General features: G+C 31.8%; 2 protein-coding genes across 10 annotated transcripts in view; one reads left to right on the top strand and one right to left on the bottom strand.

Annotated features, from left to right (window-relative positions):
* stan (Protocadherin-like wing polarity protein stan) overlaps positions 1 to 23514 on the top strand; it is a 204497-nt gene extending 180983 nt beyond the window's left edge. For 2 of the 4 annotated variants that reach the window (XM_076457469.1, XM_076457471.1), the window contains 15 exons: positions 385 to 564; positions 4316 to 4457; positions 5308 to 5526; positions 5665 to 5818; positions 6296 to 6362; positions 9721 to 9787; positions 10780 to 10859; positions 15470 to 15638; positions 16267 to 16362; positions 17192 to 17432; positions 18100 to 18267; positions 18548 to 18610; positions 18756 to 19070; positions 19419 to 19623; positions 21364 to 23514. In XM_076457469.1, coding sequence (XP_076313584.1) covers positions 385 to 564; positions 4316 to 4457; positions 5308 to 5526; positions 5665 to 5818; positions 6296 to 6362; positions 9721 to 9787; positions 10780 to 10859; positions 15470 to 15638; positions 16267 to 16362; positions 17192 to 17432; positions 18100 to 18267; positions 18548 to 18610; positions 18756 to 19070; positions 19419 to 19623; positions 21364 to 21388 — 2191 coding nt within the window. In that variant the 3' untranslated portion in view covers positions 21389 to 23514. Of the gene's footprint in view, positions 1 to 384; positions 565 to 4315; positions 4458 to 5307; positions 5527 to 5664; positions 5819 to 6295; positions 6363 to 9720; positions 9788 to 10779; positions 10860 to 15469; positions 15639 to 16266; positions 16363 to 17191; positions 17433 to 18099; positions 18268 to 18547; positions 18611 to 18755; positions 19071 to 19418; positions 19624 to 20868; positions 20886 to 21363 lie in introns of all 4 variants that reach the window. The other 2 variants (XM_076457470.1, XM_076457472.1) reach the window with 2 other exon arrangements.
* A 142-nt stretch (positions 23515 to 23656) lies between these two features.
* LOC143226465 (protein tyrosine phosphatase domain-containing protein 1-like) overlaps positions 23657 to 27029 on the bottom strand; it is a 108248-nt gene continuing 104875 nt past the window's right edge. For all 6 annotated transcript variants that reach the window (XM_076457474.1, XM_076457473.1, XM_076457478.1 and 3 more), the window contains one exon: positions 23657 to 25732. In XM_076457474.1, coding sequence (XP_076313589.1) covers positions 25370 to 25732 — 363 coding nt within the window. In that variant the 3' untranslated portion in view covers positions 23657 to 25369. The remainder of the gene's footprint in view (positions 25733 to 27029) is intronic.

Below are 27029 nucleotides of genomic sequence, written 5' to 3'. Positions count from 1 at the left end.
ATTTTAAATAAAAGTGTGATGGGTGATATTTTTACACACTAACTATTTTTTTCCCACAATTTAATAAAGTAAAAACTTTAACATTTATTTGTTTGTAAGTTGTATGTTAGTTATCAAAACATTTTAACTTGCCACATTTATAGTGTATATAATATATAATGTTAAGTTTATATACTGTAATACACAATTTAAATGTGTGTGTGTGTGTGTAACAAATAATATAAAAAAAAGCATGTTTAGTTTTATTAGCACTAACATGTTTGGAAATGTAGTTTGAAAACATTTAGAATCAAGTTTTTACATTCCACTTTTTTTGTTTTAAAACTTTTTTAATTTCCTCTAACACATGTAATTGTAATGATTGTTCTGTTGTTAATTCCACAGGCAGCGTTTTGGTATTTCTCTATCTGTGAATTCTCCTGTCTTCACACTGTCTGTGCTTCCAGTGAACAGAAGCACTTCTTTGGGATTGAACATTGATCCTGAGATTCGGCTAAGGTTCCGAGTATTAAACTCTGAAGGCTACACCAGTCCACAGTGTGCATTCTGGGATTTCAGTGCTGGGTGTGTATCACAAAGTGCTTTTGATGTGTTGTTAATGCTTAGTTTGTAATATATTGGATATATTAGTGTTAAATTTGTTCAATATTAGACATTTTTTAATACTAAGTTAATTACTGTTGTTCTCAAGAAATGTATTCTCTGCCTAACTAATAATCATTATTTCTATTTGAAATCAGATTTTTTTTGAAAGATATGGATAAGGAAGTGTAAATCATGCTGTTAACTAATAAGCTTGATTATCGGTCATGAACTTGGAGTTTTTATGAAAAAATGCATTATTAGCACTTCTGTAAGGTATGGTTTCTCACTACTAAATAAATTAATATATGGGTTTGGTTAATTTAGATCCCAGTGTTAAAGGTGTTGATATTTATTAGATCTCAGCAGTAAAATTGATATAACAGTATAATATGAAATAATCAGTTAATTGAAATTACAGTTAAACTAGTGTCATGAAATTAATCAACTACACAAATTTTATATTTCTGGTATTGTTTTTTTATCATTCAACTATTTAGGAAGGAAAATATGATTAATACAATATGAATAATCAACTGATAGAAATTAATGTTTACAGTTATTTCAACTGTCTTAGTAATTGAACTATTGGCATTCTGATTTTTTATTATGATTATTGAGAAATTCAAGTTTGTTCAGCTTAAATGGTCAGTGTCACAATTTGTGAAAATAATCAATTAATTAAAAGTAGGGTTTTCAGTTATTACTATTTTTGGTTATTCAAACTGTCCATATAATCTAAATATTTCCATGATGTTTGTATGTTGTTAAACACAAAGCGGATTGTCTATGGTGTGTCCATCATGAGTATCAAAACCTAATTTTTAGCATTATGGCTATTTTAGGCATCCCATGAGCATAATGGATTAGTTTATTGTTTTATTTTAAACTAGTAGCATTGCCTAAGCTGTCAATTAAACTCTGCTCTCTGTTTCCCCTTCTCTATGTTTCGATAAGCAAAAAATATTTTGTAAATTTATTTAAAAAACAACAACCTTAGGTTTGATTTTTGAAAACAAACTACAAATCTGTTTTAAATTAGGGCTTTGTTTATGTTTTTTCTTTTACTGACAAATATAAATAGACCTTTATGGTGAACATTTAGACTATATTGTACACATTCTGGCAAACAGGAGAAGTCTATCTCTATTCCCCACATCTCCTGCCATCTCTCCTCAAATATTAAAATTTCAAACATAAATGTGTATGCAATATTACACTGAATTTGCTTTAATGTAAATTTAATATATTTTTATAAACATAATACTATATTCACATTATGAAATATACTAGAAACACAATGCAGTATTGTCCTATATAATGTATCAAAAGATGAAAATCCACTTTCAGGTATCAAACACTTGGAAAAAGAAAAATTAGAATAAAATACATTTCTTGAGTTGACTTTAAATTAATTGTACACAATAAGTATTATAATGTAAGCTTTACTCATCTATTTTAAGGCAAATAGCATAATTTTATTTCATAGTCTAGGCTTACTGTTTGTTTTTTGTTACATGATGTTCTAATCATGCATACATTTCTTTTGTATATGATGTTAAATATGTGATGTACTAGTAGAGGTATAGTTAATGATCTACAACTACATAGACTTATAATGCTGCATTCTAATTTAATGTTAACTTGAACACACCAAAAAATGTGAAGTCTGCATAGAATGTATTTCTGTAATGTATATTTAAACAATAAGATTACTGGTTTGGCTTTCATACAATAAATATGTACTTTGATGAAAAAGTGTTGTTTCTTGCACATTTATGCGAGGAAAGTGTGATCTGTGCAAGAAATGCAGGGGACAAACAAGCAAACAAATGTATAGATTTTGAGTTTTACGTATATAGATTCTTCTCATGAAACTAATTGATTAATTAAGTGTAATTGGTTAATGAGCCAAACAAATAATTAAAAAAATTCCAGTTATAGTCGAACTCTTGTAGTTATTAGAATGTGTTAGTGCTGTGATATGAAGAAGCTGTGGTACAGAGAAATTAATTTAAAATGAAGTTATTTTCTTTAAATAAAGTTTCCATCTCCATGTATTTTTACTCATTGTATAACATCTATTATAATAATACTAGTTTTTGTATATTGGCTTTATTATCTCAATGCACTTGCTCATTCACTTCATTTAAATAAATGTAAACAAAAGGTGGTTGTAAATATACTTTAGTAGACATTTTTACAACAACATATTAAAAACTTATCAAAGATTTTAAAAAAGGGCTAATGTTAGGTTGAAAAATAACGTTATAAGTTTATTTATTGATAACTTAAAAAGTGCAGTGAAGTTAGCCCTAAGTTAAGGCACAAAATGTATGGAAGTTACAATGTTAGTTTTTCTCTTTATCAAATGTAGTTCATACTTAATTAAGGATTAACTGAGATGGGAACATATACTTTCTTGTGTTTCCAGTTAAAATTAGTTTTCGTTGTTCTACAGATTCTGTTTTTAAAGACATAGTGTTGTAATAAAGATACTAATTTGAGTGCATATGTTTCATGTATCAATGCTGGTTTTAGAATAATGCCCTGGTCAGTTATATGTCTGATTGTTGACTGATTTGTAGAGTTTGAGGTGGTGTCATTGTTAGTCTTATATTACACTATATAACAAAAGTTCTACTTTTTCTTGTTCCTAGACAGAAAGTGTTATTTCTTAATTGCTTATGCCTAAAGTAAATGGAAAAGACCTGTTTTTCTCTTCAAACTTTTGCTTTTGTGATCTGGGAATATATAATGAAAACATGATGGGTTACTATATATGGGGGCTGATACATGAAAGTAGTTTACATTACAGTCACAAATTTTGAAAAACTACTCACTTCTAAACATTTTTGTATAGCTTTAGTATAAATACATGTAAATCCTGATTCATATGTTGTTTTATTCAGATCTTACGTAAATGAAAATGTGCAAATTTGTCTGTTTTTACATAGAAAATAGGTTAAGTTCTAAATTTCATTATCCAGGTCACAAAAGCAAAGTTTGAAGGGAATAATGGCCATTTTCTGTACTAATACAACATAAGCAATTAAGAAATAACACATACTATTCAGGTACAAAATTTGTGTTACATAGTATTATCTATATGTGTAACTGATGAGTGACTTGGAGAATTTATGATGCTATAATACCATGTTTTCTATGTATGTGGGAATGCTGAGTGACTTGGAGAGTTTGAGGTTTTGTTGTGCCATGTTGTTTTTGTGTGTGAATGATTAGTAACTTGGAAAGTTTAAGATGTTGTTATACCAAATTAATGTTGTCAACATGTGTGAAATATGAATGACTAAGAGAGTTTGTAATGCTCTTATACCATTCTATTTTTGTGTATGAATGATAAGAGACCTTGAGAATCTAAGTTGCTGTTATACTATGTTTTCATCTATGAATTATGAGTAACTTTAAACATTTGAAATGCTGTCATAACAATTTAGTGTTCTTAATGCATATGAATGATAAAATATTATCTAAGTTAGTGATAAATGGTTTGAAAATTTTAAATTAATGTTGCTCTGAGTAGAGATGTTTTAATACTGTCATTGTGAACATATTAATTTGTTATTGTGAATGGATTAATATTGTCCACATGGAAATTAAATAATCTCCTGTTTGTGCGTGAATGAAATATTCTTGTTTATCTGTGTGTGAATGAAGTCTTAAATGTGAAAGTCATTTCATTACATGATGTTTTTTGATCTTTTATAAACAGAGGACAAGGCCATTGGTCAACTAAAGGTTGTCAGTTACAAAAAGAAGACTCACTCACATGGCAATCCAAGCAACCATATGTAAACTGTTCATGTAATCATCTTACATCATTTGGTGTTTTGATGGATATCACTGACAAAGAGGTAACATGGTTTCTTTTTGTGACTCATTCTTGATGTTCAAGAATTCATGTTTATTTGATAGATTGTTTGGGCAGAGTGTTCATGATGAAACTTTGTAGAATGGATATCAACTGCCTGTTGTGGAGATGCAAGTGTAGGGGATGACGTTTCGAAAGTCTTCCACCTTTCATCTTCAGGACAATGTGTGTAGGTGTCCATTAGGACACTATAAAAGACTGACAACACTTACACATGCACTGACCTGAAGAGGAAAGATGGAAGGCTTTTGAAACATCGTCATTTACACTTGTGTCTCCACAACAGACAGTTGCCATCTATTCTACAAAGTTTCAATTTGTTTAGATTTTAAGCTTTTTGTGATGTGCTGAGTTGTCGTTTTTCCACCATAAAACATTAAACCTGATTTTATTTTGCAGTTTTTGTAATTTGATTTCCAACCTGTATTTTAATGTTGGTTCAGAATATAATGTCTTATCATGAATTGTAAACTTTACAATATTCTGGAAGTAGCATTGTTGCTTAATTCAAGAAAAACGTTTTTAACTGTTGTGATTCATCGTAATCAAGTTTTCTTTCAGTTGAATTTGACAAATTTGTATTTAAAGTAGTTACAAAAATTCCAGATAATACCATATTTCATTTGTAACAAATTATTAGGATGTATTGGAGATGTATCTCATAACCGTTCAGTTTGTTCTTGAATGGATTCCCTGCTTTTATCACCTATTGTACATGCATTTAAGGTTTGTCATAGAGTTCAAGTGATGTTTTAACTAACATTTTATTTACCTTAAAAAATAAGTTCTTTAATTTGCTCTTAAAATTAATTACAGTATCTTGTATCTTACAGTATTTTGCAGAGGAATCAGTGGCTCAAGATGTCATCTCTTACATTGGAATGATCTTGTCTCTTTTACTGTTGCTGGCAGCTTTTATTGTGTTTTGTATGTTGCGAGGACTTCAAACAAACAGTAACACTATTCATAAGAACTTGGTGGCCTGTGTTTTTATTGCTGAGTTAATTTTCCTTCTGGCTCTGAAAATGAGAAGCACTTTAGTCAAAGAGGAGGTAGGCTGATGTCTTATGTCCCAGGATATTGGTTTACTTAGATTTCAGTATTCAATTTTAATTGTATTGATTAATTTCACTATGTTAAAGTTCACTTCATAGAAATGTACTGAATATTTAATGATTTGTTTTCCCCAGTTTCCCTGCAAGGTGGTAGCCATTCTCCTTCACTATTTCTTTCTGTGTGTCTTTTCTTGGATGTTTGTTGAGGCCATTCACATCTATCGAATGTTGACTGAGATGAGAGATATCAACCATGGGCAGATGCGATTTTATTACTCTGTTGGATATGGTTAGTTGTTTTACAGAAAAGATATTCAGTTAAGCGTTATTACTCTGTTGAAAACTTGTATGTTATTTACTGCAGAGCAGATATTTATTAAAGGTAATTAATTCATTATAACATAGGATTTACTAAGCCATGCAAACTTCACTTAAAATATATTTTGTCCCTTAAATTATCATTTCAGTAATTCAGATTATGAGAATATTATTATTAATATTTTGGTCATTAAATATGAAAACTCCTATGTAAGCATAAGTCAAAACGTCTGTAATTATATATCCATAGAAACCTGCCATGTAAACAAATGTCAAAACTCCATTTGCATATTTATAGTAATATACCATTTAAACAAGAATCAAAACACTGTTTGACTTGCATGTCTTTAGAAATCCACCATGTAAACCAAGCTAAAAATTATTGTTAAAAACATGTTAGTTTTTCTGCATACCTTTTTCTTTGTTTGATCATTATTTGCATATACAGGTGGACCAGCTATTGTTGTTGGCCTAGCTGTTGGGGTACGAGCAGATCAGTACGGAAACTATTTTTTGTAAGTAGATTTTATTTAGAAACAGTGATTTGTTTCAATTATTAAGTATATTATGTGATTTTGTTAGAAAAATAGGCTTCCTTTTTGTATAAATAAATTCTGAATCAAGTACAGTGGTACCTCAGTTCTCAAATGACTCCCTTGTCGAACAACTCGGTTTTCGAACATGTTTGAGAAAAAAGTCTCGGTTGTTGAACATAAACTCGATTCCTGAACCAAGCTGTCATGGCCTGAACCCCCGAAATAACCCAACTGATGACAAATGACCCTCTGACCATTTTCGGCCCAAAACATTTTACCCTCACCTGTCGCTCAGTCCGCACCTCCACTAAAATCTGCTGTGAAAGTTCTCGTTTTTCTTTTTGTTGTTTTTCTAAATATTTTGCTTAAATAAGCTATCATAGGGTCAAAGAAGGATAATGAAAGCAGCAAACCAAAAAGAAAAGTTGTTAGAGCCACAATAGAGGTGAAAAAATCTCATAGCGAAGTATGAGAGTGGTGTTTGCATGTCTGACCTTGCTACACAGTTTGGTGTGGTGAAGTTTACAGTCTGTACCACACTGAAAAATAAAGTTGTCATCAAAGGAGCTGATGAAAGAGGAATGGAAAGAAATGGAAGAGGTAGAAAAACTGTTGTTGTTTTGGGTAAATGAAAAACAGTTAGCTGGTGATAGCATTTCTGAGACCATCATTTATGAGAAAGTAAAGCAGTTGCATGCTGACCTTCTGAAAAACACCCCTGGAACGAGTGCTGATACAAGTGATGCCTTTAAGGCTAGTAGGGGGTGGTTTGAAAAATTTAGAAAGAGAAGTAGCATACATAGTGTGGTGAGACATGGGGAGGGTGCTTGTTCTAACAAAAATGCTGCTGATAAATTTGTTAGGGAATTTAAGAACCATGTAGAAGCTGATGGTTTTATTCCCCAATAAGTGTTCAACTTGATGAGACAGGCCTCTTTTGGAAGAAAATGCCAAAGAGGACCTGCATCACCAAGGAGGAGAAGTCACTGTTAGGACACAAGCCAATGAAGGACAGGCTAACTCTATTGTTATGTAGTAATGCAAGTGAGGACTTGAAACTTAAGCCTTTGCTTTGTAGCATTCTGAGAACCCGAGGGTTTTTAAGAAAAATAATGTCCTGAAAAGTAAACTAAATATCATGTGGAGGGTTAATAGTAAAGCATGGGTAACCAGGCAATTTTTTATGGAATGGGTCCATGAAGTGTTTGCCTCAAGTGTAAAGAATTGCAATTGCCACTCAAGGCCCTTCTTGTGATGGACAATGCACCTGCTCACCCACCAGGCTTGGAGGGCGGGGTTGGTGGAGGAGTTCAGTTTCATTATGATGAAGCTCTTGCCCCTTAACATGACTCCTATCATTCAGCCCATGGACTAGCAGGTCATATCGAACTTTAAGAAACTCTACACCAAAGCACTGTTTCAAAGGTATTTTGAAGTGACCTCTGACACAGAGTTAACCCTCAAAGAGTTCTGGAAAAATCACTTTAACATCCTCCATTGCTTGAGGATCATAGACAAAGCCTGGAGAGAAGTGTCTTTTGAGGACCATGAACTCAGCCTGGAAAAAATTGTGGCCAGACTCAGTAGCAGATAGAGACTTTGAAGGCTTTGAAGCTGAGACTGTTGTTGAGGATATTGTCTCACTAGGCAAGTGTATGGGCTTGAATGTGAGTGGTGATGATGTGGAGGAGTTGGTGGAAGACCACAACACTGAGCTCACCATGGAAGAACTCCAAGACCTTCAGAAGTAGCAGCAACAGAATGCAACTGAGAAAGTGTCTTCAGATAAGGAGGAGGGAAGGGAGGATGTTCCTAGTTCACTAATCAAGGAAATGTGTGGAAAATGAGAGTTACAAAGTCTTGTGGAAAAATTTCACCCTGATAAAGCTGTAGCAAACTGCAACATAAACCTTTTCAATGACAATGCCATGTCTTACTTCAGAAACATTTTAAAATGCAGGCAGAAACAAACCTCATTAGAAAAGTTTTTAGTGAGAAATAGGTCCAGTGAGTCTCAAGCAGGTTGCAGCAGTGCAAAGAGACAGAAAAGAGAAAGAACCCTAAAAGGAGAGTTACCTGACATTTTTATGGAAGGTGACTCCCCTTCTAAATAATAATACCCCTCCTATTCTCCACGTTCCACACCACCTTTTACTTATGCCATCAGCTCTCTTCAGCACAGGTAAAGTGCAGTTAAATTTTCATTTATTGTTTTTTTATTGTGTTTATTGTTTTTGTGGTTGACTTTATGCATGTAAGTATTATTATACAGGTATAAATAAGCAATATTTTTACTTAAAATGCTTCATAATGCATAATTTTTGGAGGTCTATAACGGATTAATTTAATTTACAGTATTTCTTACGTGTAAAATTGATTCGCTTTTCAAACAGCCTTCTGGTACAGATTAACTTTGAGAACCGAGGTACCACTGTATTTGCTTTATCTTGAAGCAGAAAGATCTCACTTTTGACCTTCAGGTTTTTATGGTTGAGCTAAGAATTTAACAGTTTATAAGGGAAAAGCTTTCATTTGTAATGGATACAGTTGTTTTACTCTCTAAATCCTAAAAACACCAAATATTTACAGTATTAAAAAAATATACACTTGATCTTCAATAGATTGTTAGTTAATAAACATAATTATTAAAATTGTCAAAGTATGCATTGTTGAAAGAATAAAGTTAATACTACAGTGTTTTGTGGCAGAATTTGGTATGATGTTGATTAGTTTAAATTTGAGTCTTCACTACTTATGTACGTGAAATAATTTTAAAGTCCAGTTGTTTATGACAATGAGAAACCCACTTGATGTAAAAATTGTATTCCTAAGCCAGCTGGTATGGGCATTAAAACTTTAATTAAAATAAAGTAGAGAACAACCTTTTGATCTTAGATCATCTGCAGGTTGAGAATGACAATTTAAAACTGACTGTTAATTAATTAATTAGTAACATAATACCTAACTGCAATCCCCCTTAAATCTTGTCCCTATTCACGCTTGTCCACCAGACATGCCTAGTAACAGTCAGTTTCAAGCTGTCTCTGTCAACTTGAAGATGACCTAGGTCAAAGAATTGTTCTGTAATTTTTATTTTAATTAAAGCTTTTTAATACCAATACCAGCCATCTTTAGAACACAGTCTAGTGTAATTTTGTTTTCATTGTCTGACATTTTAAACATTTTGAACGAATTAGTTTTATTTATCGAATTGAAACAGTTGTAAAATATAATTAGATTATCTTTTAAGGTTGGTAACTCATCAGTATTAATATCAGAGCACATTTATTTGTTCTATTCATCATTTTTATGATTTTACATGTAATTTTCCATACAGCTGCTGGTTGTCAGTTTATGAAAATGTTGTCTGGAGTCTAGTTGGACCTGTGTGTTGTATTGTTATAGTAAGTGAATTACAATTTTTATCAGCCTGCCAACTTTTTTTTCTTCTCCAAACATTATTTCATATGAGTTTGATTTATAGAAAACATTTAAAATTGTGTCACTATCTGGTTTAATTTCTTAAGTGGTATCTTTTTCTTATTAAAGGTAATATTTGAAACTTACAGCTCTAACTTATAACTTATCAAAAATACATTTATTTAATTTTTTATGATAGTTTGTTTGTCCATCAAACAATAGAAGCAGTATACAACTTTTTAAAGTAAATTTTATAAGTTTTGGCTGAAACCTATTGTTAATTTTGTGCTTTGTAATTCTCTCATTAATACAGTTTTGAACTAGGAAAATTTTATTTTCTTAATAAAGACTTGTTTTACATTTCCAATTATTAATTAAGTCGTAAAAGCTAATATGGAAAAACAGTTAATTTGAGTGATCACTTAAAATGTTCTGGCATTTTGTCACTCCCAAATACCTTTCCATGTCTTAAAGGCATATAGGGCTAAAACTTAACTAGTTTCTTGTGACACAAGTGGGTGAGATTGATAATATATGCTTTCTGGATGAGATGCTAATTCTTCACAGGTTAACCTCTAGCTGTTAGATGGTATCCACTTTTTACAGTTGGGATATAATGAAGAAAATTTTGGCTAAAGTATTTTATTTAAGGACACAATGACTAGACAAGGGTGACTGTTGACCCTCCATCTTTTTTATTACTTGTCAAGAGCACTAACCCAACTTATGATAGTTTTGCTACATATTACTATGTTATATATTACATCCTATCGATGTCCAGCAATTTTATTGACAAATATCAAGTCTTGTCCACTTGAGCCCATTTTTTCTTTATTTATTTTAGTATATTACTACACACTTGAAATTATTTATACAGTTGTCTTCATATTCCAATATCTTACTGTCTATTTGAGATATAATTAATTTATTACTATAGTCTTACAAGTTGTTCATAAGTTTCTTTTTTTTCATGCAGTTGAATCTTGCTGTGTTTGCTTTGGCAATTAGAGCCAGTGTCCACATAAAAGACACAGTTACAGATTTTGGGAACTTGCGGTAATTTTTCTTTAATCTGATTTGATATGAATTTTTATTTATTTATTCTTATATTAAAAGTATTTGTTAAGGTACAAGAATTATTTAGTACAAAAAGATAATATTTGCTAATATGTCACTACTTTATCAAAGAGAAGGCACTACTGAATACATGCAGCAAAACAAGGAATCCAGTAAATTAGTAGATATGTAACTCATATAGAACATTGCCTCTGTTTTTCTTTTTCCAAAATGCTTTTACCGTCTCTTACACAAAACTATCTCAATCTTTGTTGGCTTCTAATCTTTGCTAAAACAAATTTTGTTTTTGCTGCCAGTGCACCATTCCTTATACCCCATCAGTTTTGTGCCATTTCTGAACATGTGATTACTCTCCACCAATAGTATTGTACTATCTATACTGATGTAGCTAGCTTATTCTGATATTCCTGCTCAATCATCACTTTCTTGATTGGCACAACATTGTTCAGATGTGTATGTTTTTTCACATGTGGTTATCATTTATGAACGTTCTTCTTTGCCAGTGAAATTTGTTTTTAGACAGTTTTCTTTTACTGTGTTTGCATCCACTAACTTTGACATTTTTTTTTCTTTTGCATTCATTTCTTATTACTGAATTAGAAGAAATTGTTGTGTGGATTTGTGATTTATGTTTGTGGTGACTTCCTGGAACTGGGTTTGATTTTATCAACTGAGGAGGTACAGGCCTTAATTACAGGGAGCTTGTTTCATATATTTGGCTGGAGATTTTTTTCTTTTCGTGAGACAGTGTTCTGAGGAAGAATGTAAACAATGACTATACACTGTGGGTTCTCTTTTATTGTTTCTTGGTACATTCCACCTTTTTGTCATGTCACCCCATCATTCTCTCTCAAGAAGAATTGTTCTTCTTCTGTGGTAAGTTTATCATCACATACATCTGGTTTATATACCAATTGTAAGCAAGGATTTAGATGCCTTTTTGTGTGGCTTTGTTCTTATTTATACATGAGAAAATTATGTATTCCATGTCAATGGTGCTCAGACTTTTGGTAAGTTTGATATTTATGTATTCTTTGTTGTCTAGTTAATTCAAATGAATTTTAAGTGAGGTGTTGATTATTACTCTATATTTTGGGTAAATTTAATTGTTTTAAGCACTTGTTAATATTACATACTTCATAGATTCAGAAAATTTCATGGTTTTATTAGTTAATTATAAAGAAGCACTTCACCTGGGTATGTTTAGATTGTGTGCAAGTTACATATCATTACTGCTAGTAACATCTAACTCATTGTTCTATTTGAGTAATTTTTTTTCTTGTTATTATACCTTCTCATTCCCATTTTTATACTTAATTTAAGTATCTTTTGTCATCTAAGTTAGTTTAGAGGAATTGTAGGTTAGGTATTGTTTATTAACCCTCTAACCCTGAGTTTTAGTATGTTATATTCAAAACTTTAATAAACTGCATTTTGTTTATTTACATGTTCCTTATTATTTTTACATTATTGATGGACAAGGTGGAATTAGATGGTTTGTCAGTTTCATATTTATAGGTACTTTTCTAACTAGGTGTTATTAGATAGTTTGTAGCTTACATATTACTACTAGTAAAGTGTAATTCTTTGTTCTGTTTGAATATTATTTTTTCATCAATGTTAATTATGGGCCTTTTCCATTCCTTTGAATTACTTGTTGGGTTCTCAGTATTGTACATTATGCCCTTTCTTTTCCATCATTTTAAACCCTTGTCTTTCTGTTTCATCTACTTCCTCTCTGTCGAGACCTAGTTCCTCCTCCTTACTGCTTGCAGTCAACTTCGTTCAGATATTTATGCTTTTAAGGCTACCTGCATCCATTACCATTCCTCCTACATCATCCTCTATCTCAACTGGTCCTACCTGTCTAAGACTTATGCTACCATTTCCCATCTGTCCTCCTATTCCAGCTCTGATTGGTCTCCTGGTCCAGTTCACTTCTTAAGGAGTTATGAGAAACATACTACCTCCTTTTGGGGTTTCATATTTCCAATTTTTTATTTTCTGGCACCCTTCCATTTCCTGCTCTGTCCTCAGCCACATTTATTGGGTGGGTTCATTTGCTCATTGGGCTGGCATATTTGGATTTATCCATGTAAGGTCACAATCTCCACACTGCACTTCTCATCAGATTCATCATATGCCCTTAGTTCCACCAATTTGACATCTTTTAGAAGTCGCCATTTCATTCAGAATGCGGACTGTTCCCAATACCTTCATTTATCATTTGCACGACTTGGATGTATATTCCCTTAGTGGATATTGTCAACTTCCAATGCAGTTCTACATATATCAGTCAGTTTGCTTTTGACTCGGGTATTTCAGATAATTTCCTTTCTTTTATGTTGTCTTTTTATCTTCCCTAATCATGATAGTTAATTTACAGATCCCATGTTGTGGTAAGTGTTGCCTGATCAAGAATGCTTTGCCTTAAACATGCACTAGCTTGGAGTAACTATATAACACTCACAGTTGAGATAGTATTTTTGTAAGATCATTGGTCACTTACCCAGTGGTAAACATATAAATTTTCTTTATCAATAAATTTCAATCTACAGTAGACCATCACTTATAGACTTCACAAGTAAATCAAAAGGGGATTTCTGTTCATCGTGATGGTCCTTTGATTGCATAAAACGTAGTTGGTCTGCTTTTCAAAATAGGGAATCACAGACACTCATTGCACAGTTCCTGGTGTACATTCCTCCATACTGCATTCCCCTCCCCTTTTTTCTAGTGGAGTAGGAGAATCCTTACCACTCCCACTTTCCAGTTGTTTGGGTGGTGGATTATGGAGGTTTCCTCCTGAATTAATTTTGATATTTACAATATTTATGATTATCCACTCAGTGAGAAGAGGCCAAAGCTGGTGAAACTATTTGTGGACAAAGTAAATTATACAGAGGAATGTACAGGGTAAATTCCAAAAGGGTTACTTATTTTTTGCCAGCTGATGATACACTTCTTATTAATGTTTTTGCCAGGATCGATCATGCTGGACAAAATACCTTAATCAGTTATACATTTTCCATGGACGTTTTTGCCCAGGTGGACCATACTAGATAATAAAACTTCATAAATGGGTCACAGTGTCAAAACTCAGCTTGAATTTCTCCCTGGATGTTTTTGTCCAGGTGGACCTCACTAAACAGAATGACTTCAGAAGGGTTACTTATTTTTTTTATCAATTGATGGAGTTTCTCATGGATATGTTGCCCATGTGAACCTCAACAGGACAATTCTAATCAGATGTTATCATCAAACAATGTACTTTTGCTTTCCCTTGATGTTTCACATCCAGGTGTTTTCCTCTAGACAATTTCATTAATCAATTGATATCTTCAGGAAAAGATCACACAGTCCTCCTCATGCCCGTAGCCACATGTTGTTACTTCATTTTTCACACTAGTACAAAATATTAGGCATAATCCCATGTCAAACATAACACGTTCTACTGAAAATCCAGCACTATCATCATTTGTCCAGTGCTATAATTATTATTACCACATTCGATTGTGCATGTTTTTTCATTCCTTCCAGTTTGTATTACTTTTCTGTTTCTGGGGTGAAGAGCATACCCAATCATTCTAAGCAGTTGCTTTCTGCTTGATTTGATATTTGTACCCCTAAACTGCCCCGACTTTTGCAATATGGGATTCTAGCTTTGTGTGAGAGAAGGAAAGACCGTTTCAGAAGTTAACATTTTCTTACAGTGAAAATGTATTTCCAATAGGTTTTCACCTCCTCTCACACACTTACTCCCCTCTACAAATGTTTTTATGTTTATACATGCTGATTCTTAAAAGTGAGTTGGAATAGCAGAACGAGCTAACTGCACTAGTATAGATGGTGCAATACTGTTGGTGGAGAGTAGTCACATGATATGCGCATCTTTAGAAATGATGCAAAACTCATGGGTATAAAGACTGGTGGCAAAAGCAAAAATCTTTTTTGATAATGCTTAGAGGGCAAAAAAGAATTAAGCTAACTGTGTGAAGAGGTAAGTGCTTATTGGAAATACATTTTTAGTGCAAGAAAATGTTAACTCAGTTCTTTTGTGCTGTTTATTTCAAGTTAAATAAACTTTATATTATATAAAGTTGAAACCTCATTTAAATAAAACTTGAATCTTAAGATAAAATTGTTTCTTTTTAAATTATGTCAGCTATTAAATTTTTATAAATGGAAGTAGAAATAAAAAGTTAAAATATTTTCTGCTAGCACATATTTTAATTTTTAAAATGATAAATGGGAAAAAGTAAAATCTTTGTTCACTTAATTTTTTTTCAAAATTAATAAAGATGGTTCAGAATTATGTTATTTTGTCTCATGGTGGAAAATAACCAAATAAATGATGAATTTTTTTTCATCATACATAACATAAAATGGTAATTACTCCTGGTAACAAGTGGCTGAGTGAGAAACTTTAATTACATTTTATTTTTATGTAAATTTTTTGTTCTAGTATTTATTATATATATGTATAACTTTTATTTGAAAATGTTTTATGAGAATGGTTTTGATTCACTTACTCTATTATTACAGTTAATGTATGAAGAACATCTGAATATAAAGTTGTTTTTTTCTAGAACTTTGCTTTGGCTTGGTATCATGTTACTTCCAGTGTTGGGTGGTACCTGGGTGCTTGCATTGTTGTCTGTGAATGAGTCCTTGGAAGTGCTTCACTATGTTTTCTCATTATTTTGTCTACTTGAAGGAGTTTACATCTTTGTAGGATACTGTTTTATAAACAGAAAGGTTAGTGTTCTCAATATTTACTTATAAAAACCTTACAGATTTTTTATCAAAGCTTATTGGGGTCAAGTGAGTGCAGTGGCAGGCGCTGCAAATCATAGATACATAATTTTTACTTGACAAAATGTTATGCATTTCACTCTCAGTGTAATAATATACAAGCCTGAATGTCATTTGGGTAAAAAAGTTTTATGATGTGTTATGAACGCCATCTGCTGGTGTAAATATACAGTAACTGCCTCTATCGGTACAAGGATATCTATTGGGGTCAATAAGATCAAATTTAGATTTTTTAAACAAGTAGGAATTAAATTTTGTAGTGTAGCTTTAAATTTTCATTTTCAAAACATCAAATCTGTTATCGTAGAATGAGAGATTAAAATGTTATTGTATAAAAAAACATTTTTTTATACATGTTACTAAACATTTTAAATATTAAAGTCTTGTATAACAATATTGATATTTGAAAGAGCCTTCTAGATTTCTCTTTATACTCACTAGGTGCATTCGTGGTAATTTGATAATTTCAGTTTTTTTAATTTGTATTGTTTTTCCTGAGACTAGTTTTTTAGATTATCTTTTTTTAAAATGTTTCCCTTCCAGCAGAAATATTTTTTGTGATGTTTTGTAGGTACGTCAACACCTGTATTGTACATGGGCCCGCTTAACGGGGAAGAAAGTGCCTTATGACGAAAGCCTCAGTGGAACCCGCACTACAGTTGCTTCTGTAAGTTTCATGGATATCTCTTTTGAATATGTAAAGGAAATTGTTTGTAATTTTATAACATTTTACTTATCATACAGATATGTAAAATCATGCATGTTAAAATATTTAGAAATGGTTAGACTGATAATCATTGAAGTGGTTAGTGGAAGAAAGTTAACTCAAGCTTCACTGGAAAGAAAGTAAATAAATACAGTATGTCACTAAGTATAAAACTCAAGTTATTTGTTTTTATTTTATGACACATACCAGCTAAAAACCTGCTTTGCTTGTAATGAGAATATATTCAGAATACATAAAAATGTTATAATAAAATAGTCAATGTGGAATGATTTTTTTTATCATTATTTGTTTTGCATAAACAGTTTCTAATGAAGATTATGATGTTTATTTATTTTAACAAAATTTATTTTAAGGAATCTGATCATACACTTTACTATTACTAGTTATAGTTAACTATCCTGATCTGATAATCCTTAATTTTGAAATTGTACTTGAAAAACTATTGTTAATAAATTTTAGTTTTTTTGTTTTCTTTCTTACATGAAGAAAATGCAATATTTGTTATATAATCTGATAGCTTAGTATTGTTTTAATTTGTGTATCTGTCCACCCTGGGACAGTAGCAAGTCTTTGTATTTAGAATAATAAAATCAGGGGTTTGAGTTCCCTCAGTGGACACAGCAGATAGACCATGTAGTTTTGCTAAAATAAACTAGTAAGAAGAACAGTTTTTGATTTTTTATGTAATGATATAGTAGGAATTATTACAAAATTCTAAATTCACTTTTTTGTTTAGACCTTTAATTAATTTTATTCTGTTGACGTTTAGCGGTCGGCATTAGCCTATCACAATTCATCCTTTGATGTTTTGCATCGGAATGTTGGTATCTCGACGTCATCCACTACCAGCCGTTCCACTACTAAGACTTCCAGTAGCCCCTACCGATCAGATTCTTACCTAAGGAACACGTCCACTTCTACCTCCGGCCACGTAAATTCTAGTACTGATCTTCAGAGGCGAGCCGTACACAAAGCAGCATACAAAAAATACCGTAACAAGGTTGTTGATGGTAGGTAGAATCTTTAAATACAATTTCTTTTCTTCTTTTAATTCTACACATTTCGCATATCAAGAATCTTTTCTGTCAGACTTATCTATTGTAGAAGGGAAATTAGTACTCTCTATTCTATTTAGTTTACACATTTATCTACCTACAGGTACGGACTACAAAATATTCAGCATCGAACAATAATAAAAGTTGTTTTATTTCTGTGATTTTTTTTATTAATGAAAGATAATTTTCTACAGTTATGATAATGATTTATTTTAATAGTACATGTAGAAACAGAAGTCCAAAGATTGTTTTGGGTTTGCAAGGCATTAATTTTACAAAGTTAGTCTTTTATGAATATCAACATCTTGCTAATAGCAATACATGGTATGAACAGCTGTAGGTGTTATATAGGTAATGAAATGTCAAGTTAGATCTGTATAACATGCATTAATGTGTGTTATTGGCTGATGAAAGTGGAACAAGGGACATCAGGTGTTCTTATTTTCTTAGTACAGAATACTTGTTGCATGGAGGTTCAAGTGATAAGAAATATTTAACCAAAGGCTGATACAACAGTGTTAAAATAATAATTATGTGTGTGTGAAATATATTTGATTTGCTAAAGTTGTGAAGTGAATAAAGTATCTCAAGTGTTGAGAAACAAATGTGTGGTTGTTATCAGATCCTGATACTGGTGAAGTTAGTCGTCAACGTAATGCTGATTCAGACTCAGATAGTGACCTCTCTTTAGGTCCTGCCTCTTTAGACCTTGCATCCAGTCATTCTTCAGATGAGGAAGACTACAATAATGCTCACTGGAGTCGGAGAAAGAAGTTAAATAAGAAACCTGGTTAGTGTCTGTAGAAGATAAAAGAATTGGTGTTTAGTAGTGCATATGTTAAGTAACCAATTTGTTGGTTACTAACATCGTATAACTTTTTACAAAAAGTACTGATACTTGAATGCATCGTACATTTTCTAATTTCTGAGTTTAAATGTTTTATGTGATATCCTTAATAGTTAGAGTTGTACTAGATACTTCTTCTGTTTATATTTTTCATGCTAGTTATGCTTCAGGTTTAATTTAGCATCTGTAATAAGACAGAATGTCTTATATTTCTTTATATCAGAAGTCCCACCAAAGCCAACCAATCTTGCAACTCCTGAAACTGACAGTCCTAGCACACCAGCAGGTGAGTAGGCTATATTAATCCTTTCTTCTGAACATTTCATTATTGTGGTTATAAAACCATATCCATATTCTTGTAGTTATTTTGGAAACAATGCCTCATTACATTTACGTTCTGTGAGAACAAGCCAAGCTTTTCTTTTCTCCAGCTCAAGACTATGCTACTGCTCCATCTACCACTTTTTCCAGCATGGGGATCAACATTGCTCCTTACCCCATTTATTCTGGACATTGGACTATTCCCCCTAACATTGCCAGCATTACTAGCTCTTCCCCCACTTTTCCTACAAATCTACAGCAGCCTGAACCACTAACCTTTCAAAGAAGTGGAATAAAAGGTTCTGAATGGAGTAAAGAAACCCCAAGTGACAGCCATAATCAAGATGTTTCACAGACATCACCACCTAGAAACCTACCAGATATCAGTTCGTATTTGGAATCAAGATTTTCTCCTCCGTTAATAGGTATGATTCATTTTAACAAAGTGGGCAACATTAAAAGTTCTTTAAGTTTTGAATATGAGTATAAATTATTCTTTTTAATATCTCTGTTATGGTTAACAGGTAAATAATGCCAGTAAGAATTACTGAAACAATATATAATGTAAATGAATGAGTATCACGTTACATTACTATTGAAAGTAGAACAGACTTAAAATACTAATCTGGGGATTTCACAATGATTAACTTCTAGATGGAAGCAATACTAAGAATATATGTTATGTTGTGCAAAGATACAATATTTTTTCAAATGCAATTTCTGCATTGTGGAGCATCACACATATAAATTTAATGTGAAATCTAACTTTACAGATGAAACACCAAGTCCAGAACAATTACCTGTTCCCGAACGAGCAGACAGTTTGCCCAGTAATGTAAATAATATCAACAATAATGTTGAAACTAACAATGATGGCCTCAGTGAAGCAAGTAGTCGGACGTCTCCTAAGTTACCATCTTTGGTGAGCAGAATGGTAATTCCTCCATTAACCACCGCCGAACTCTCCTCTGAATCAGAGTAAGTCTTTTGAGAACACAAGCATCATGGGTACTTTACTGATAGAAAACAGCAACACTGATTTAAGGAAGTTTTAAAGACAGCATCTTAGTATATGTTAATAAGTGTAAATTATTTAGATGAACTACTAGTTGAACAAGTGTTTAGGCTAGAATTCTTTTATTGAAACAATTGTAACTGTTATAAAAGAATGTGTAGGAATTAGTTAAAAACCACTAATCTCAAGTCTTTTTATAGTTTATTCCATTTAAAGTGATTTTTTACTAAATATCTCTGTGGCAGAAACATTCATTCCCTGTGTTGATAATCTTGTGTTTTGGTAACTTTTGTTATAATGTTTCAAATTTTCTATACAGTTTTGAAGCTACTAAGACAAGTTGTTTCATTGTATAATCTTTTGTAGCCTCATATTCATTCATTTTTAGTAGCATTCAAAAGTCTCTTGCAAGATATTTTTAGATCTTCAGTAACTAATTAATTCATCTTAATATACATACATACAGCACACATTTTGTACAAATCCAGTATTAAAAACTTGTTTGAAGTAAATCTCAGGCTTTTCTTTGACTTTCACTGCTTTGCTCTTTCTGGAATAACATGGGAAGAAAACCTCTTATTATACAAATCAAAGCTTAATAGGTCATTTTTTGTCCCCCACCATGTTTTATCATGGCTACATGATACATATCTATGGCAGTAAATCAGAGAATCTTGGAAAAGCCCTATGATTTAGTCCTAAACTTCAGTGATCATGGCTCTGCACATCCTGTAACCACTAGAAAACTTTGGAGTTTCCCTCAGCTGATATGCATATCCAAGAAAGATACACCCATGTAGGGGGACATAAGTGAAAAGGGTTAATACAGATCCAACTTATTCTGGGCTATTTTTAAAGGAAAATGCCACTATTTATGTTTAAAGTTGGGTATCTCAAAACAACATCATCAGCAGATTAAAATGTAACCTGACAGAAACAAGGTTCAACAAACAACATAGATCAAGTGTAATGAAGAAAACGTTTGTGGTGACTCACATTTCAATTTTAATTCATTCCTTTTAGCTGTTCTTATATAGATTAATGGTTAAAAGAACGTTTTTTCTTGTTGATTGAAATACCAGGGTGAATTGCACTAAAAAAGGTTACTTAACAAGATGTTTCTCATGTGTTGTGCTTGATAAAAATAATTCTGTTAATACAATGCTTGGTAAATAATGCCATCAACTTTGTTTTTCTATTGCTGCCAGTGGATTTTAAACTCTAGGTAAGTTTATCTTGGTTTTTAAATGTAAAGCCATATTGAGATAGAGGTTTAAGTACTTTCAAATATTAAAGGAGGCTTTTTGTTTCTTTCTATAAAGAGTTAAATTTGTAAATAGTCTCTTATAGTGTAAAGACAAACAGTAGTTCTGGATTCTTTGGTTTCAATATTTGTAAAGCAAAGGGGTAAATAACCTCAGATAACAGAATTACTTTACATAAAAGAAAGTTTCTAGAATTAAACCAGAATACTTGCACAAGCACTTGTTTATACTTCAAATAATTGAAAGATTATTTTTTGCTTTTGATAGTATGGAATTTGTAACACACGACAAACTAATTTCACCATTATTAATATGTAGTTGTGATTAGGTTTCATGTATACATAAAATCATAAAAGTTTTGATCAAATTACTGTAATGGCTTAAGAAAAGTAAGTCAGGATAGGGTGTCCTGTATATGATTTTTATTTCATTCTACAGGGAAAGCAATGAAACATCAGTTTGAAGAATGGAGGAGTTTATGTCCAATGGAATTTTATTTGTTAAAATTAATTGCAGTAAAACCACAACTGAGAGTGAAGTTTGATAAAACTGAAATAGTTTATGAGTAGTACTAGGCTATTAATATGTGGAAACTGTTCTTTATTGTGAAGGCACAAGATCTTACAGTGGTTGTGTTACATTGTTTAAAATAGCCTTTGTTCATTATCATAAGACTGTAAAATGATTTAGCTGATAGGGGGCAAGCATAAGTGGTGAAAGATGTTGACCCCTTCTGTGTTCAATATTATGAACGTGTAAAAGGTCATTTAACTTGTTACAGAGAGGCTTTCAGGTATTGCTTCTCCATCACTATGTAGTGGAAGATTCATCTATGTGAACTGTATTTTATTAATTTTTTTAAGGGTAAGGCTCAGTGTGATTAGTTCATCAGAGATTAGTGGAAGGTTATTTGTTGAAACATTTTCACATGTGAAATGTGTGAATATTTTGTCAATAATCATAGATAAACTTTAGTGATGTACAAACCTCAAGTGTGAAAGCTTATTTCAACTAGAAGTCGTTAATAAGAACAACAGTCTGAATGTGAATTAATTATGGCATTCCATATTGTTTAAAGAGCACAATAAGAATGAAATAAACATTTCAGTCAACATAATTTATAAGTTAGTGAAAGAAATATAATCATCTACTTACTAATAAGAAATTCTGGTAATTCAGTATGTCAGACATTATATTAAAACAGCTAAAACATGAAAATATAGTCAATTTTGTTAACTATAGCTTCATGATTGTATATCCTGTTAAAAAAAATAAACCCTGCAATTTGGAGACAACTCATACTTTTGTGCTTAATCATAAAATGCAAAGAATGATGTTAGAAGTAACAGTATTTCCTGTTCTGTTAATCTGAACATTTTATATATATATATATATATATATCACTTAGTTTAATGTTAAGAGTTAAACTATTATTGTACTTATATTTTTTAGGTTGATACAGTGATATATTTTTGTTTATAACATTCCATTAATGTACTGATTGAAGCTAATATTGAGATCTCACAAAGGTATCCATGCCAGCTACCAAGACAAAGTGTAAATATTCTGACAGAAACAAGTAGTACCTAGGGGTTGTGTTCCTGAGTGTTTATTTCATATTATTAGAACTTTGTGGCTTTGTGTGATGTATTGTGCCGACTTTTCAGTAGTGTATATATATATATTTGAGGCTTAATTTTGTATAAAGAACTATCAGTTTGCAAACACTTGTACAAATGATATTTTCGGGCCCTACACTGATAATATACTTTTAGTACAGTTCTGTGACTTCAACTAAACGTTTACCTTCAGCTACAAGTAAACTTAAATTAACTGCTTGTTTGATACCATAACCAGGTATCCTTAAGAGCTCTGCTTGTGCATGTAAAGAAAAAAGATAACCTGTTAATTAATTATTTGAAGAAAAATGTTATGACACTAACCAGCTATCAGTCAGTAAATATGTTTCTGTGTAAGCTGTTTCCTATTAATCATTAAACGGTTGTTATATGTGGGGGGGAGGTGATGGGTTTGACAATGACCAGAGGCCAGTTGCTAAACAAAGCATTGGTTCTTGACTAGAGTAAACAAATTGGCTTGACATTTAAGACTAGAAAACAGCTACAGAAGAGAGTTCCGTTTGATTTCATTAACTAATGTGTAATCTAGAAAGTGCCCAGTTCTCACTTTATTTTGCCTCATTTGGCAGTTGTTCCACAAACTAATAATCAGAAAAGTTGAATGTCAGGCTGGGAAGTGCCCAACAAATGCTGTACATTTACTAATTCAAGGGTTCAGATCAATTGTGCAAGTAATTATGAAATGAATAAACTGTACAACCTTATCTATGGTAATTAGAGAGATATGGTCTAAAATATTACAAAGGAGTTATGAACTCGTTTTGTGTGAAATTTTAAATTGTAACACCTAATTAGGAAGACCTGTAGCTGGACATCAAGATCTGGATGTCTTCCTGGAGATTTCTCTTTAGTATTTGTATTTATGTCCATCCTGTAATTAATGCACTAAGTATATGGTGTGTGCTAAAGTGGCTCTGAACTGATTAAAGAATTGTTCAACTACATTAAAGTTGTCGAGTTGTTTTCATTCATCACAACAACAGTAAAGTCTTTCAACTGGAAACAGTATGGCTGATTTAAATAATAAAAACCCATTAATATATCTGTATTTTTGAATGATCCATGCTGTACACTTACAACTTTGTATTTAACTGTTTTATGAAGTTAACAATAGCACAGTACGTGCTTAAATATATAGTTAAAAATTTGTAGTAGTGTAATATGACTTGTTTCTTGTAATAAATTCTAGGTATTTCAAAAATATTTGTGCAATAACAACATTAATTTCAGAAATTCAAACAAGTGATTTTTTTTTCATTGTAACACAGATTAGCTTGAAATTACAAACTGTTTTTTTTCTTTTGATGATAGTTAGAGAAGTTAAAAAAACAATGATAGTGTATGTGTGTGTATATACATATATATACACACCCAGTTTTAATATATACTTTCTAACTCAAGCAATAACCATTAAAACAGGAGCATATCACAGTATGTATACCACAGTGCATCAGCATATCTGGAACTTCATTGTTTACTCTGAACTTGTAAGCCAAAATTAAATGGTAAAACTAAAATACAGGTTCACATTATTACATTAATGACTGTATTGTAAACCCTGGTAAGCTGCAGATTAAAATAAATCACTGGTATTAACTTATTCATTCTTGCATACAATTCACAAAATATTCTATAAAATGTAAAAAAAGAAATGGAAGAATTATTTATTATTTACAGTGCAACAGTTTTCTCCTAAGACAATCTACTGGTACATGGTACATACCAATACTGCAGGCAATTAAATATTTTAATCTGAAAGATAAGTCTTTGTGTACTCCATTAGTCTGAGCTCACATAGTATATTTACAATATATATTTTCGATGACTACAATTTACATGGATTACTCGATCCATTTTGAAACTGCAAGCAAGACTAATCAGTTTATTTAGCAGTTAGTTGCTATGAAGTATTATTATATTGTGTATTAAGATTAAAAGCATGGATATGCCACAGCTATTTCATCTTATAATTGATCTCAATGTTTAATCAATTTTTGCTTTACAATAAACAGATGATTGTGATAAAATAATAACTAAGGGGCTTTTGTTTTTTTTCCAGTTTCCTATATATTATGAAGGTGAAGAAGTAGAACAGTAATACAGTAATTTTAAAACTATTCAGAAAAGAGATCTTGAAATCTGAATTTGGAACATATTTGAATAAAGTGTCAAAGCAGTATGCTGAAAGTCCAAAAATAAGTGCATTGTTATTATTGTGATGACCAAACATTTTTTTTTCTATTCTAATTCTTAGAAAGGTTATAGCATCTCTGAACAAGACAATGGTATATTAACTATGTGCAGTGAAATAATCAAGCCTTGCATAATAATCATTAGTACTAGATGAAATTTTGTTACTTTCAGCTAGGTGAAAAGAGAAGTTCCTGAATGTGATAAAATGACTTAGAAATACATTGTGGACTATTGTTTAATGCACACACATAAATAAGTTGTCTAAGCCATTATTTTTTACAATGCATTTAGTTTTAGTTGGATATATTTTTTCATGTCTGCATAGTTACACTATCATTGTTTTCAATGTACTTTGCTTTTGCAGGAGTTCTCACCCTAAAACAAGCTCACTCATGTTTTGTACTCATTGCACCACAAATCAAGGTTATCCTTATTTCCTGCTTCTGAAGCCAAATCTCCATTAGTACAGTTATATGAAATTCAACAATTACAGTACTGTTGTTTCTGAATCTCAGCCTTTGAGATAGCACAGCAAGAATGTTTTGTTATTTCTTGACAGGCTTATTAAACTTAAATTAAAAATACACCTGAATACAAAGAAAGAAACAAAACTATCTCAACACTGTACTACCTCTCCCAATAGCACTTGCCATTATGTTAAGACCTTCACAAACCCCTCTTGTTCTGTTAGGTGTGGAATTCCACAGATGTTTGATTTCTTCCCCTGCTACCGTAAAGGAAACACCTGAAAGCACTTCACACAATCCTTTGACGAACTGCATCACATATGTAGATGTACCTTCTCGCATTTTGGTCCACTGCATTCCTGTGGGTTGTAAACTTCCTCTGATGATCAGACACTGGTGAGTCAAGGATGACACAATACGCCGTAGAAGATCATTTCTCAGCTCCAAAGAGTTAATATGTAACCTGATCAGGAACCTTAAAAAATACTCTGTAGTGTAGCGGGTCCCCTAGTAAAAAGTATCAATACAGTAAAAAATCTTAGCTAGTGAAATATTGCATTAGGAACTATATCTTAAGTGGTGAGCAGTATTTAACTAGAGGTTGTGCCATGAGTTTTAGCCAATTATGTTTGTTCAAAATGTTCATTCTAAAGTCATTATAGATAGCTGGTGATTGTAACATTAGTTTAAATTAACAATATGTTGTTAAACAGGAACCATGCTTGATAACATTAATTAATTGACAAGAGGATTAATGATCATTTCTTTACAGCATTGTTATAAAGTAAGTAATGGGTTAAACAACCACCAAGTTTTTTATTAAAAGAAGGATAATGTTTTGAGCTAGTGCTCTTTGTCAGCTCTTTCAACTTAAAACAAAGGCATACATAAGATGCAAAGAACTTGCATGCATAATGTTTTGAATGTCGAGCATGAAAATTCTAAGTAAAACTACAAATTATGAAAAGGTAAAACAGATAGCAATTAAACTTTAAACAAAAAATGGAAAAATAGAAACCTATTGGAAAGAAGAGCATTTATTTAAACCAGATGGCTGTAGGGTCCTGTCCCCAGATTGTAGTTTAATCTCCTGTTCAGTTGTTCTCTTTTGTGAATGTCTATTGGAGCACTAATAAGATCAAAAATCAAAGTCCTCAACTGTATGGTTGTTGTTGGTGAAATGTTTGTATGTAGGTGTATTCTGGTTCTACAGTTTAATATGGTTTAGATGTTCTTGTGTTGGATCACCAAGTCAAGAGCCTATTTGTCCAATGTAAACTATGTAGTAATGATAATGATTATAAATCTAAATCCAAACACATGAAAGTTTTTTCTTATAAAAGCACTACCTTGATTCTCTCATCAATGATACAGCCACAAAATTTAGCTCACATACCCAGGAACCAAACACTCAACACTACCAAGAAAGAATACATCAATCCCCAAACATATTCTATTTCTTCTAACTCACCGAAACCAACAAGAAGATCAAAGATATTATACTAAACAATAACACATTACTTACTGAAGATCTTACCACTAAATCTCTTTTCAAGGACCTACCCATTTATTTCTTACAGACAGGACAAAAACCTGAAAGAAATCCTGGTGTACAATAACCTTAATAAAATGATACTCCAGGCACTCATACATGTAAATAAAACAGGTGTGTCACCTGCTCACACATAAACAGTACCACAAATATACAAGGAAAAAACACAACTTTCAACATAATACAGTCCTTTACAGAATGTATCATTTACTCTATAATTTGCAAACGATGCGATATTTTATACGCTGACAA

Source organism: Tachypleus tridentatus, chromosome 9 (assembly GCF_004210375.1).
Source record: "Tachypleus tridentatus isolate NWPU-2018 chromosome 9, ASM421037v1, whole genome shotgun sequence".
Classification (NCBI taxonomy): domain Eukaryota; kingdom Metazoa; phylum Arthropoda; class Merostomata; order Xiphosura; family Limulidae; genus Tachypleus; species Tachypleus tridentatus.
This window is presented reverse-complemented; position numbering and strand designations above follow the sequence as displayed.